At 57.7% G+C, this 13,969-nt stretch overlaps 1 protein-coding gene across 1 annotated transcript in view; it reads right to left on the bottom strand.

The window, feature by feature from the left end:
• Positions 1-13,969, bottom strand: part of ANO7 (anoctamin 7) — a 36,335-nt gene that overhangs the window by 4,155 nt on the left and 18,211 nt on the right. The window contains exons 11-21 of the mRNA XM_063645344.1: positions 12,439-12,535; positions 10,688-10,831; positions 10,481-10,618; positions 9,724-9,822; positions 9,547-9,649; positions 7,952-8,063; positions 7,534-7,588; positions 5,397-5,494; positions 4,041-4,186; positions 2,390-2,595; positions 2,041-2,183 (exon numbers count right to left, since the gene is read on the bottom strand). Of these exons, the coding sequence (XP_063501414.1) occupies positions 2,041-2,183; positions 2,390-2,595; positions 4,041-4,186; positions 5,397-5,494; positions 7,534-7,588; positions 7,952-8,063; positions 9,547-9,649; positions 9,724-9,822; positions 10,481-10,618; positions 10,688-10,831; positions 12,439-12,535 (1,341 nt within the window). The remainder of the gene's footprint in view (positions 1-2,040; positions 2,184-2,389; positions 2,596-4,040; positions 4,187-5,396; positions 5,495-7,533; positions 7,589-7,951; positions 8,064-9,546; positions 9,650-9,723; positions 9,823-10,480; positions 10,619-10,687; positions 10,832-12,438; positions 12,536-13,969) is intronic.

The raw sequence follows: 13,969 nt of genomic DNA, 5'->3' as shown, positions 1-13,969 counted from the left end.
CTCACTGCAGCCCTGACCTCCCGGGCTCAAGCGATCCTCCCACCTCAGCCTGGTGGGATCTGGGAGTACCAGTGCCTGCCTCCAGGCCCAGCTAATTTTTTAAACTGAGGTCTCACCATGTTGCTCAGGCAACTCCTGAGCTCAAGCAGCCCTCCCAACTCAGCCTCCTAAAGTGCTGGGATTACAGAAAACTTTTTTTTTGAGACAGAGTCTCACTCTGTTGCCCAGGCTGGAGTGCAGTGACACAATCACAGCTCACTGCAACCTCTGCCTCCCAGGTTCCCAGGTTCAAGCGATTCTTGTGAGTCAGCCTCCCAAGTAGGTGGGATTATAGGCATGTGCTACCACACCCAGATAGTTTGTCTGTGTGTGTGTGTGTGTGTGTGTGTGTGTGTGTGTATTTTTAGTAGAGACGGGATTTCACCATGTTTGCCAGGCTGATCTCGAACTCCTGGCCTCAAGTGATCCATCTTCCTAGGACTCCCAAAGTGCTAGGATTATAAACATGAGGTACTGTGCCCAGCCAGAAAAATTCTTAAATGCTATGAATGCTTCCAATCAGAAAAGCCAAGTCACAAAAGAATAGTATTTCCAAAGAACTGAGTCTACTGAGAAAATAACTCAACCTACACTTTTATACCCGCTTTCTGAAGGACAAAAATGCATGGAGATATTATCATACATATGCGTGATACATATCTCTATGCATACATATGTGTATGCATTTTTGCATATGAAGACCCCACTAACCACACGCCTTTACTGAAAGAATTACTAAAGGATATACTTCAGCAAGAAAAAAAAACTCAGAGAAGGCAATACATAAGAAATTACTGTAACCACCGAAGTTAACAAAATACACAAATTTGATGAACAGATGACTGAAATGTTTTTTCATGTGTGTTTTTAACAATAAAACTAAAACTCCATGTAACAATAATAAGATAGACTGGTGCTCACTAGGTGGTAAGGCATGTGAAGATCCTAGTCATACACAGAGAGAGGAAACAAAACTGAGTTCATTCAGGCTTTGTTAGGATAATATATAGTTAAGAATGTGTGCTAGCCGGGTGTGGTGGCTTGTGCCTGTAATCCCAGTGCTTTGGGAGGCCAGGGCATTGCTTGAGGCCAGGAGTTTGAGACTAGCCTGAGTAACATAACATAGCGAGACCTCATCTCTTTAAAGAAAAAAAAAAAAAAAAAAAAAGCCAGGCCTGGTGGCACACGCCTGCAGTTCTGGCTTCTCAGGAAGCTGAGGTGGGAGGATTGCTTGAGCCCAGGAATTCTAGGGTGCAGTGAGCTATAATTGTGGCACTGCATTCTAGAATGGGATACAGAGCAAGACCCAGTCTCTAAAAAAAAGAAAAAAGAAAAGAATGTGTGAGTAACCCCTAAAATAATAGAAATATATGCCATTGGTTCCAAATAAGCAAAAGAATAAAAAACAACAACAAAAAAAACACTTTCCCATCCGCCAGAAGTCAGGAGAGGAGGAATAAAGAAGATAAAGAATAAAAGGAAAAAGTAAGTATCCATTATGAAGAGATCACAAGTATGAATTCATACACAACTAAAAAGTTCAAAATACATAGAGCAAAAGCAAAACCTGAGACCGACATGAAAACACTGATAACCCTATGGTTTCGTAATTTTACCGTTCAGATTTGCTCCAAAATTAGGAGACTATGATGTTTTTCAAGTTTAGAAACACATGCAAAACTTCATTGTAACCAGATCACAAAGGAAGTCTCCACAAATGCGGGTGAAGCACATCCTACCTGCTCTGCAGGTTCTATAACCAACTAGCAATTCACCTAGAATCCACGATTTGCCCTCCAGCCTCGCAAAGCTCCGTCCTTTCCCGCGGGGAACCTCTCCCCAGCCCCTGCCCAGGGCGTCCCCAGCTCCCTCCCTCCCCCGGCCTTGCCCCGCTGCGCCCGCCCCTCCTGGCTCCCCACCGCCGTACCCCTACCCCACCCGAGCCCCACTCCGCCTCGTCCTCGCGCGCCCGCGGCCCCCTCCGACTGACGCGGGGCTCACCTGCACGTGCGGTTGTGCGCGGCGGCGAACGAGAGCGGGGCGCGCGCCAGCGTGAAGTTGAGGAAGCCGCGCAGGTCGTGGGCGCGGGTCCACCGGTAATAGGCGCGCGGCAGGAAGTCGGACGAGAAGGCCAGGAGGAAGGCCTGGGCGCCGGAAGGGTCAGCGCGGGGCGGCCCCCGCTCCGCCCCTGCGCGCCCCCGCGCCCCCCTGCTGCCCCCCCGCCCCTGCGCGCCCCCGCTGCCCCCCGCCCCTGCGCGCCCCCGCTGCTCCCCGCCCTGCGCGCCCCCGCTGCCCCCCGCCCCTGCGCGCCCCCGCTGCCCCCCGCCCCGCGCTCCCGCCCGGGCCTCACGTTGCTGATGACCGCCAGGTGCGTGAGGCCCGCCAGGATGTGGAACCAGATGCCGATGTCCTGGGCGCGCTCGGCCACCGGGCGCCGGTACTCGCAGACGAACTTGCGCGCGTCCAAGCGGATCTCCACCCAGTTGTTGAGCAGGGCGAAGAGCGGCGCGAGCGGACAGGCGGCCACGAAGATGGTGACGAAGCCGAACTGCAGCACTGCGGGGCGGGGGTCACGGCCGGGCTCTCCGCCACCGTCCGCCCTCAGCCCTCGGAACGCGCCCCCCGCGGAGGACCGGCCAGTCCACGTGGTGCCGCCACCCCATCGCGGCTCATTCCGCCCCCACCTCCTGGTCTCCCTCGTCCTGGACCGCGCAGCGCCAGGGCCACCTCCCCTGACCGGCCCCAGGCCGGCTGTCCTGCCCTGCGCTCCGTGTTTCTGGCTGGTCACGGGCCTTCCCCGGCTCGGTGAGCTCAGGGACTAACTCAGGGCAGGCGTGAGGGCAGAAACCTGCTTCTGATTTTACAACCGGCTTCTCCACTCACCCCTCAGGGGAGCTGTTAGGAGATGGCTCTTTGGAAGGGGTTTCTGGGTCTTCGCCAAGAATTACTAGTGAGATCCTTGGGGTCCAGGGTTCAGTGGAGGAGGGTCAGGGCGTCCACTCCTCGCCTTGGGAACTGGCCTGCGCCCTTTCCACAGATGCCACGGCTATGCTGGGGAGCTCCAGGGCCTGCCGGCTCACATGCCCGCTTGCTAGGTTAACAGCTGCCTGCCAGGCACAGTGTCTCACGCCTGTAATCCCCAGCACTTTGGAAGGCTGAGACAGGTGGATCACCTGAGGTCAGGAGTTCGAGCCCAGCCTGGCCAACACGGTGAAACTCTGTCTCTACTAAAAATACAAAATTAGCTGGGCATGGTGGTGGGCACCTGTAATCCCAGCTACTCGGGAGGCTGAGGCAGGAGAATTGCTTGAACCTGGGAGGTGGAGGTTGGAGTGAGCCGAGATGGCGTCACTGCACTCCAGCCTGGGCGACAGAGGGAGACTCCGTCTCAAAAAACAAAACAAAAACAAACAAAAAAACTGCCTGATGATTCCTTCTCCCTTTTGTCAGCTCAGAGTCAGACCCTGCGCTGCAGGGACAGCACAGGTGATACAGACCCACCCTCCAGAGTGCACCACCTGTGCAGGCAGTGAGCCCCTGGCACTGGCCACCTGGTAAGGTGACAGTGATAGGTCTGCAAATAGCGTGGGCATTGAGATTTCTGGGGACATCAGCTCTCCAGGCCGCTGCCTGCTGCTGCCTGTGGCTTCACCCTTGGAGGACTTCTGTGAGCCCCAGGTCCTGCTCTCCTAATTCTTTCCTTGCTCTGGCCCATGCTTTCTAGGTCCAGGGACCCCAGGGGAGCTCTGCAACAGCCCCGGGGGCCTCCTCCCCGTGCCGGTGCCCCTCCATCCTCAGCCAACCCTCCTGGGCACTCTCAGGGGAAAAGAACTCCTTTCTGGATTCCCCACGGGCCCGACCCTCTGTCCCCACCCCACTCCCACAGCACATTTCAGGGCAGATGCAGACAGAGGAATGTCAGGCTGGGAGGCCCGAGCAGAGTGGCTGCCCATCCCTGCCCACGGCGCCAGCCACTGCCGCAGCTGCTAACGGGCTCCTACCCATTTCCAGGTACTCGTCGAACAGACCCTCACAGGGCACAAGCTCATAGTCGGCCTCCCAGGGCCCCTGGCTAGCCCCTGCAGAAGCTCCCGCCTTCCTCTTCTTGGAGCAAAGCCGGAACTTCTGCCACCAGCCCTTTAGCTTCCTGGGGACGGAAATACAGGAAAATGGCCTTTGATCCAACGTGGGTCTCAGTGGCTGCTATAGTCCGGGAGGAGATGTGGCCGGGACAAGCCTGTTGCTTTGCAATTAAAGGGCAGCAGGGAGGGATGGGGTCTGGGGCCGAGGGGTGGACACAGTGAGAGCCAACACCTTTGCAGATTGGACTCAGTGAAAGCGTCTGTGTCTGTTGGTCAGATGTGGGAGGGCAGCCCCCTACATTGTTCCTTAAGGCTTTAGGGGTAATGGTCCCCTCCCGGAATTGCAAAGCAGTGCCAAGAGCTCTGCCAAGGTTGGGAGGGAGTGGACGAGGACGACTGTTGTGCCCCAGGAAAAGCAGATGTGGAGGCCCACGTGTTGGGTTCGTCCTACACAGGGGCATGTGTGCATGTTGCCTTATCACACTGTCACTCATCCATGCCCTGCTCCTGCCAGGCACAGAGCTCCACCCTGCACCTTATGGTCTTGTGGCTTCACAGCACCAATAGTCCCAAGAGGCATGGCCACCATCTCCCAACTGCTATTTGTGGTGCCCCATAAAAGTCAGTGCTGATTTGGGAGCTGCCTTCTGGGGGCAGATCAGGTGTTCAGGGGGGCGCTGGGAGGGCGCTCAGGTCAGTCTGGCCTTGAGTGGGAAGAGAGGCCCTGGGCAGCCTCTTTGAAGGACTCTGGCTTGGGAGGGGGACCCAGTTGCCTTGATGGGGGCCACAGTGCCTGCCAGTAGAGGTGGCACTAGGGAGATGGGAGCCTTGTGGTCAGGGTGTCCCTGGCAGGGGTGTCTGAGGATCAACCCTGGGGCCTAGGGCCTCCTTTTCCTCCTCCCTCTTGTGCTGCGTTGGGGGCTGGGGATGCCAAGGAATACTCTGGCCCAGCCGCAGCATCTCTGAACGGACAGAGCCATCACCCCAGCCTTGGGCCCAGGAGCCTAGATCCCCTCCCCAGCCAAAGCTGGTCCCAGGGGTAGCGTCTTCCACAACCATAGCCCAGAAGACCTCAGCCAGCCACAGGGCAGCTGCAGGGCAGGCAGCCCAGAGCCCGGGGCAGACGGCCAGGCACACTCCCCATCCCCCTCCCCAGGCAAGGTGCCTTCCCTTCACCTCTTCTCCCAGCTAGGGCTGGGCTGGAGGCTGCTACTGCCAGGTGCTCTGGGGTCCCTTGGTCCTTGGATGCCACCCAGGGAGGAGCGGGGGACTCACGGGATGAGGACCTCCTGCATGTTGTTGATGACCTGCTTGCCCACCATGATGACCAGGAGCTCCTGTGCCAGCTCGATGAGGCAGCCTCCAGCTGCACACTACGGCAGCAGGGCTCAGGTTAGCTGGGAGACGGGGACCAGCCACTCGCCCACCCATCCCTTCTTGTCTCAAAGCTGGCCCTCATCCCAGCCCCTACCTCCCTTCTGACATGCCTTGGGCACCTTGAGGGTTGCAGAGATGCTTCCACCATAACAGCCCCTCCTGACCTCACAGGAGCCCCCAGGTCCAGCTGGAAGACTGTGCATTGGAACAGCTGCAGGGGGCACTGCTATATGTACCTAATGGCACCCCAGTTTTCCTTTGGAGACCCACAAGGGGTTACGTGGGGCTGACTGTAGCCTCTGGCTTCAGGACAGACCCACAAGGCAGGCCCCACCAATCGGTGACCCAGTTTGAGCCAGTGAGAGGTGGAGTTCCTGGGAACACGTGCCTTGCAAGGGGTGCTGAGTCTGAGAGTGTCGGCTGCACTGCAGGGCACCTTCCCTCCAGATGGGGATGATCTTTCTGAGAACACAGGCAACGCTGGGAATAGCAGTGCAGCATTTTTAACACCCTGAACATTCATACCTAACCCTGCATAGCCCTGAGCATTTTCAGCACAGGAGCCAAGAAAACTCCCTGCAACCTTCGCCTCCCGGGTTCAAGTGATTCTTCTGCCTCAGCCTCCCGAGCAGCTGGGTCTACAGGTGCGTGCCATCACACCTGGCTAATTTTTGTATTTTTAGTACAGACGGGATTTCACCATATTGGCCAGGCTATTCTCGAACTCCTGACCTCATGATCCACCTGCCTTGGCCTCCCAAAGTGCTGGGATTACAGGCAAGAGCCACCAAGCCTAGCCGAAAACTCCCTTTTTTGTTTAAGCCAGTTTGAGTTGGGAACTTTTCCCACTTATAATTGAGAGCCCTCGGGCTGGTCCATTGTGGCACTGGCAGCCACACTCCCCACTCCATCCCCAGCCTTCCCTGTCCCCTCTCACATGAAATGGAGACCTCCTTTCGGGGGCAGCCACTTTGCAGTTGGGCTGGCTCATGGCCCAGGCCCCGTGCCAAGTTTCTCTCCTCCTCCTCCTCTTCCAGAAGAAGAGGTCTTTCAGGCCAGGGGTCACTCAGCAGGGGTCCACTTAGGTCCCAGCCCAGCTCAGAGGCCACCTGTGGATGGCTCCAGATGCACCCACCCTGCTGCCTGCGACCCCAGCTGCTGGGACATGCCTGGCCCTCACCCAGGAGGGGCTGTGTGTCGGGGACAGTTTTGAGGGCTTCTCTACAGTGTCTTGGAGGGGCTGTGGCACAGTGGAGACTACTTCCGGGGTGATGCACACATCAATTACTTGCACCAGAATCTCTGTCTTGGGGTCTGCTTTGCAGGGACCCCCATGACAACAATGCTTCATCCTCCACCAGGTGAACTTCCATTTGCTTTCTGAAAAAACCAGGTTCACACCTGGCTCTTCGAGGTACGGAGCCACTAAGACTCTTAGAGATAACACAGTCACAGGCAGAGCCCACCGTGCTGATGGGGAGAGGACAGCTGGCCACAGGGAGATCCCTGACGGCCATGGTGGCAGCACGCCAAGCCTGTGAGGAGGCCAGCCTCTGCGGGCCTGTGTGCCAGAGGTTCTGCGCCCACCGTCATGGCTCACACTTGTCTCAGGTGTGAATTGGGTTAAAATGGGGAAAGAGTAATATGGGCTGGGACAGCTGGGGTGGGGCAGGGTTTTTGGTTTGCTTGTTTTTACTTTTGTGGAGATGAGGACTCACTATGTTGCCCAAGCTGGTCTCGTACTCTTGGGCTCAAGCGACCCTCCTCCCTCTGCCTCCCTAAGTGCTGAGATGACAGGCGTGAGCCACTGTGCCAGGCCTGGAGTGTTTCGGGTGTGGTTTTGAATGGGGCACATTGGGGGTCAGAATAAGTGGTGAAGAGAGCCTGGGAGCCCTGAGTGGCCAAATGCACAGCTGGCCCTGGCTGGGCGATGAGGTAGCCGGTGGCGGGAGGAATTGCTGCAAATCAAAGCTCGAATGGAAGTGAGAGGAAGCGCACAGCTCATCCACCAGCCCTGGGCCTCCGGCACACTCACCTCCTCGTTGCGGACTCCAAATAAGGTGTGGTAGTTGCCTGGGTATCCCACAAACCTAGAGAAAGTCAAGGTTATGAGCCTGGATGGGATCCTTCCTGTCTCCTCCCACTTCCCTGGGCTCTGGAGGCCTGAGTGGAGCTGCTGCACCTGCCCTGGAGGAAGCACGAACTGTGGCGTAGAGTCCAGGCTGCAAGCTGGGCCTCCTGTGAACCCCCGAGCTGGGTGGGGACCAAGAGGTGGGCAGCCCGTTTGCTCAGAGGTGCCGGGAGGCATGGGCCCCCGTCCCCTGCCTGGGTCTCCTGTTCCGTCCTCCACCCTGCCTGAGCACGGCTGGATGATGCCTGGTGCCCAGGCACAGGGAACATGAACAGAACTAAGCCGGGGCGAGCTGTGGCCAGAGGGAGAGGTGCCCACCAACCTGCCCTTGAAGAAGGCAATGTAGATGGGTGAGGAGTAGAAGTTGACGAACTGGAAGATGAACACCTTGAGGGTGAAGGCGTCCTCGAACTTGGTCTGGGTGCGGTGCATTTCTGTGGCATGGAGAGCCTGGGCTCAGTCCCTGGGGGGGTCACCAGCATCCAACTAGGGGCCCCTCTCCTAGGACCACCTTGCCACACACAGGTGAGGAAAAGGCCATATCATCCAGATATTTTAAAGAAGGAGACAAAGTGTGACATTTCCAAAGTCATCCAAAAACATGTTGATTAAGAGGAGTTGGGAAAATTGGTAATACCCTATATCCCAACACTAATAATGAATGTGGTGCACACAGGCGAGTCAGGGGATGGGTCAGAGAAACAGAGTAGAGGCTCGGCGCCAAGGCTGTGCAGCAGACTGGGCTATGGTGCAGGTGCCGGAGGCGGGAGCATAAAAGGCTAAAGGTTACAGGAGGGAAAGGGAGGCTCAACACCCCACAGCAACCCCACAGTTGCAGAAACAGCTGGGCAGCTCCCCTCAGGGCCCTGCCTTGGCCGTCCAACACCAGGAACCTCTCCCTGAGACACCTGCCACCTGCGAAGGTCTTTCCCTGACACCCACCTTCCCCTGGCCACCCACCGGGAGGCACTTCCTCCTCGGCACTTAAGCCCTCTCCCATTCTCTGTAGCTGTGCAGGCAGCCAGTTCTGTCCCCTCTCCTAGAACCTGGGCTCCAGGGCGGGGCTGCCAGCTTTTGTTCAAGACTATTCACCCCCAGGGCTAGAGCAGGGCTGGTGAGAAGCAGCAGCTTATGGAATGAATAGGTTGGTCGTAAGTGTCCTCAGGAAATGAGACAGAGAAAGAGAAGACCGATGGGAGAGGAAGGAGGAGGGAAGAACTGAGAGGCGGCTGCCTAGCCCAGCGGCCGATCCCCCATGCCACCCAACAGGCTCAGCGGCCCTATCCCAGAGGGACCTCTCCCACCTGGGGACCTCGCAGCCTGGAGGGGCCCTGTGGAGGGGCGAGAACTCCGTGGGTGCTCGAGCGCCCCCATGAGGAAGGCCCTGCTCACTGCTCTTTCAAGGGGGCCTCTGGGGAGGCTGAGACAACTCCCATCTGTACCACATTTAGAAACGGGGGGGCGCCGCTTCCTAACCCAGGGATTGTTTGTGTCCCACCTGGGGTGCCAAAAACAAAAAATAAGAAAGAGAAAGAAAACCAGGTGCTGTGGCTCACGCCTGTAATCCCAGCACTTTGAGAGGCCTAGGCAGGAGGATCACTTGAGGCCAGGAGCTCGAGGCCAGCCTGAGCCACACAGTGAGACCCCTGTCTCTATCAAAAAAAAAAAAAAAATTCAGCTGGGCACAGTGGTCCCAGGTACTCAGGAGGCTGAGGCAGGAGGATCCCTTGAGCCTGGGAGGTCAAGGCTACAGTGAGCCATGATCGTGCCAGTGCACTCCAGCCTGGGCAACAGAGTGAGATCCCGTTTCAAAAGAAGAAAGAAACAGAAATGAGGGCCGTGTGTCAGTGCATGAGAAAGTCATGTTGTGGCAGGGTGGGCCCCGGGTCAGTGCCTGGCCGGCCTCAGCCTACTCACCCCATCGTGTCAGGACGTGGGCCAGGGACACATAGATCTTGGAGAGGATGAGGATGAAGACGAGGTTCACCACAGACCCTGTGAGGCTGGCGATGCGAGAGGCCTGACAGGAGACAGGCAGTCAGAGCTGGATGAGGGGCTGCTCAGGGCCCCCCGAGGCAGGCGGCAGAGGCTCACCCAGGCTGCGAGGAGGGCGTTGCCCGACCTGGACGCCACGACGGCCATGATGGCGCGGTACAGGATGATCGACACGAGGCACATGACCACCACGGCCACCTGCAGGGGCAGGGAGGCCCGTGAGCCCCTTCACGGTGTCTCGGGCACCCCAGCACCCTCAGGCCATGGCCTCCGACAGCTCTTCTAGTCCACTGCTGGCCCCAGCACTACCTCCTCTAGGAAGCCCCTGCCTCCAGCCCCGGCTGTGCTCCCAGCCTATGTCCTTCCTGATGAGTTGCTCAGGCAGAGGTGGGGTGGGGTTAGAGTTAGAGGCTGGGACACATCTGCGTGTCAAGGCAGCCACTGTGAGTGTTAGAGAGCCATCCCATCCCAGGAACTGGGGATTCCTGACATCTTGGCAGGGGTGCGAGGGGTCCTATTAGGAAGACCCTTTGGCTGGAAGGCAAGACAGGGTGCAGTGAATGGCCCTGCTGGGGTGCCTGCCTCTCTTTTCCTTGAAACCAACCCCTTTGCTTGAAAAATGCCCCATGCCCACACCCACGGGGAGACCCTCCCAGGCCCTCTGCATGACTCACACCTGCTCTCAGCCAGGACCCCACAGCCGAGCCCGGGCACATGGGGGCCTCTCTGTGGGGAGTGAGGGTCCTGTGCCCAGAGGAGGCATCTGGCCGCGGCACCAAGGTGGGATGGGGGACAAAACCACCCCACATGGTGCAGGAGGATGGAAGCGTGAGTGGAGGGCAGGGGGACCACGTACCATCACCAGGATCACCACGGAGCCGGCCAGCATGCGGCGTGCGCGGCTCCTCTCAGGGAAGTAGGGCTCGTCCTCACCCGTGATGGGGTTCGGGGCTGTCATGGGGGCTGAGGCGGCAAACTGGGGCCGAGGCCTCTCCTGGAAGGGAGCCGGTGCTCAGTGGTGGCCCTCGCCGGGTATGACCATGGTCCAGCGGGGGTGGCTCACCTCAATGTCCTGGTAGTCGGAGCAGTCCCAGCGGTAGGCCAGCGTGGCGCTCTTCCGCTTCCAGTACTCCAGGAGCAGCACGGCCCACAGTGCGATGAACAAGCTGAAGAAGACGGTGCCGCCGTGGTCGAACAGCCGACCGGCCTGCGGCAGGGATGGGGGACGTCCAGACTTGCTTGGGACTGGAGGCCCCTTGTTCTTTCCTCCTGGAATGGGAGTGTGCATCCCACACACATCCCCTCACTGTGTATTTTTTGTTTGTTTGAGACGGAGTCTCGCTCTGTTGCCCAGGCTGGAGTGCAGTGGCGCAATCTCAGCTCACTGCAAGCTCCGCCTCCCGGGTTCACGCCATTCTCCTGCCTCAGCCTCCCAAGTAGCTGGGACTACAGGCACCCGCCACCACGCCTGGATAAATTTTTGTAGTTTTAGTAGAGACAGGGTTTCACCGTGTTAGCCAGGATGGTCTCAATCTTCTGACCTCGTGATCTGCCCACCTCGGCCTCCCAAAGTGCTGGGATTACAGGTGTGAGCCACTGCGCCCGGCCCCCCGACTGTGTTTTGGAAGCACAGACCCACAGAGGGAGAGGAATTTTGCCTCAGGATGGCTCACACCCAGGTCTTACCCACACCTGACTTTGAGGATGCGATTTGGGACTTTCTGAGCTGATACTTTCATGAGGTTTTGGACCTAGAGTTAATGCTGTACGGGGTTGAGACTTTGGAGGATGCTGGGATGAGGTGAATGTATTTTGCACATGGGATGGACATGAAGTTTTGGGAACCAGAGGATGAACTATAGTGAGTTGAATTCTGGCCCCCAAAAGATATGTTCATTGGGAACCTCAGAATGTAATCTTATTTGAATAAGGGCCTTTGTAGATGTAAGGTGAAGGATCTCCAGATGAGAGTACTCTGGACAAGCCCTTACAAGAGGGGAAAAAAGGAACCAGCACGCAGACACAGAGGGGAAGGCCAGGTGGAGATGGAAGCAGAGATTGGAATGAGGCGGCCACAAGCCAGGGAGGACCAAGGACTGCCAGCAGCACCAGAAACCAGGAGAGGGGCCTGGGGCTGAGTCCCCAGAAGTAGCCAAGCCTGCCAACAGCTTGATTCTGAACTCCGGCCCCGGGTCTGTGAGAATAAGCTTCTGCTGTTTTAAGTCCCCATTTGTGGTCCTAGGAAACATCCAGGTGGATTCCCAGGAGTGAGGTCAAACAGCATCTGGCCCATCAGTAGTGCCAAGGGCACTGGGTCCAGTGCATGTGGGGTACAAGCAAGGCCCTGAGGCCCCTGGGAAGGTGGACAGACCTACGAAGCATGCCAGGCAGGCGGGGGGACAGTGGGGCTCAGAGACTGCAGGAGCCTCCTGCCCAGGTCTTGTAAGCTGGGAATTCTGCTCAGAAGTCCAAACCTTTGGTTCTGCCTGTGCCCTGGGGTCTCCAGGGTTTGTCTGCCTTGGAGCCAAGGGCCAGGTGCCCCCAGAGTGCCAGAGCTAGAGTCCTGGCGTGGGGTGTCCTCAAGTGGGAAGCACTAACATGGGCCACTCTGCCAAGTGCTGGGAGGTGTGTGCCGGGCGTAACCCCAGTTTCAGGCGAGAGAACAAAGGTTAAGGAGCTCACGGCGCGTTCCGCCTTTAGGTGGTGACAAGCAGGACAGGGGCTGGTGCAGGTAGAGTCAGGACCAGGACGAGGGGAGCTGCCCTTCTCATCCCCGACTCCCAAATCCCTTACCCCACCCACCTCTTCTCATACCTGGGCCAGGGCACAGGCGCTGGAGAGCAGCCAGAAAGGGCAGTCGAGGCAAAGTGGGCACATCTCGAAGCTGTCCTTGCTGCCACACAGTTCCTGCCTGCAAGGCATGGAGCGGAGGGGTAGGAGCTAATGGGGGAGGGGGGCTGCTTGCTTCTCCCAGCCAGGCGCCTCCCTTGTCCTCTCTCTCCCCACCACTGCCTTTACCAGGCCCAGCATTTCTTAAAAAAATAGTTGTTTTAAAATATATGCCATGATGATGTCTAAGTTTCTGAATTTCAGTTCCATGATAAACTAAAACACAAACCCAGTCATTTATTAATATTATAAGAAAGCTTACATTATTATAATAAACAAGAGTTAGTGCCAATAAAATTAGCATGGGAGCACTCCTGCCCATCTGTCAGCCTTGGAACACTCCTGTCCACCTGTGTCAGCCTGGGAGCACTCCTGTCCACCTGTCAGCCTGGGAGCACTCCTGTCCATCTGTGTCAGCCTGGGAGCATTCCTGTCCACCTGTCAGCCTGGGAGCACTCCTGTCCATCTGTGCCAGCCTGGGAGCACTCCTGTCCACCTGTCAGACTGGGAGCACTCCTGTCCATCTGTGTCAGCCTGGGAGCACTCCTGTCCACCTGTCAGACTGGGAGCACTCCTGTCCACCTGTGTCAGCCTTGGAGCACTCTTATTCACCTGTGTCAGCCTGAGAGCACACCTGTCTACCTGTTTCAGCCTGAGAGCAGTCCTATCTACCTGTCAGCCTGGGAGCACTCCTGTCCACCTGTCAGTTTGGGAGCACTCCTATCCACCTGTGTCAGCCCAGGAGCACACCTGCCCACCTGTGTCAGCCTGGGAGCACTCCTGATTACCTGTGTCAACCTGGGAGCACTCCTGTCCACCTATCAGCCTGGGAGCACTCCTGACCACCTGTTGGCCTGGGAGAACTCCTCTCCACCTGTGTCAGCCTGGGAGCACTCTTGACTACCTCTCAGCCTGGGAGCACCCCGTCTACCTGTCAGCCTGGGAGCACTCCTGACCACCTGTCAGCCCAGGAGCACTCCTGTCCACCTGTCAGCCTGGGAGACTCCTGACCACTTGTCAGTTTGGGAGCACTCCTGTCCACCTGTCAGCGTGGGAGACTCCTGACCACCTGTCAGTTTGGGAGCACTCTTGTCCACCTGTCAGCCTGGCAGCACTCCTGTCCATCTGTGTCAGCCTGGGAGCACTCCTGTCCACCTGTCAGCCTGGGAGCACTCCTGTCCTTCTGTGTCAGCCTGGGAGCACTCCTGTCCACCTGTCAGCGTGGGAGACTCCTGTCCACCTGTCAGTCCGGGAGCCACTCCTGTCCACCTGTCAGCCTGGGAGCACTCCGGTCCACCTGTCAGCCTGGGAGCACTCCGGTCCACCTGCCAGCCTTTCAGCCATGTCCACAAGGCCCTCTGTGACACTCCTAAAGACAGGCATGTGCTCACCTCACACCTCAATCACCTCAAGCACCAGCTGTCTGCACAGGGCCTAGCACCTAGGGGTCCCCCCG

Source organism: Symphalangus syndactylus, chromosome 8 (genome assembly GCF_028878055.3).
Source record: "Symphalangus syndactylus isolate Jambi chromosome 8, NHGRI_mSymSyn1-v2.1_pri, whole genome shotgun sequence".
NCBI lineage: Eukaryota > Metazoa > Chordata > Mammalia > Primates > Hylobatidae > Symphalangus > Symphalangus syndactylus.
Note: the sequence above shows the minus strand (reverse complement) of the source record. Positions and strands in the feature narration are given on the sequence as shown.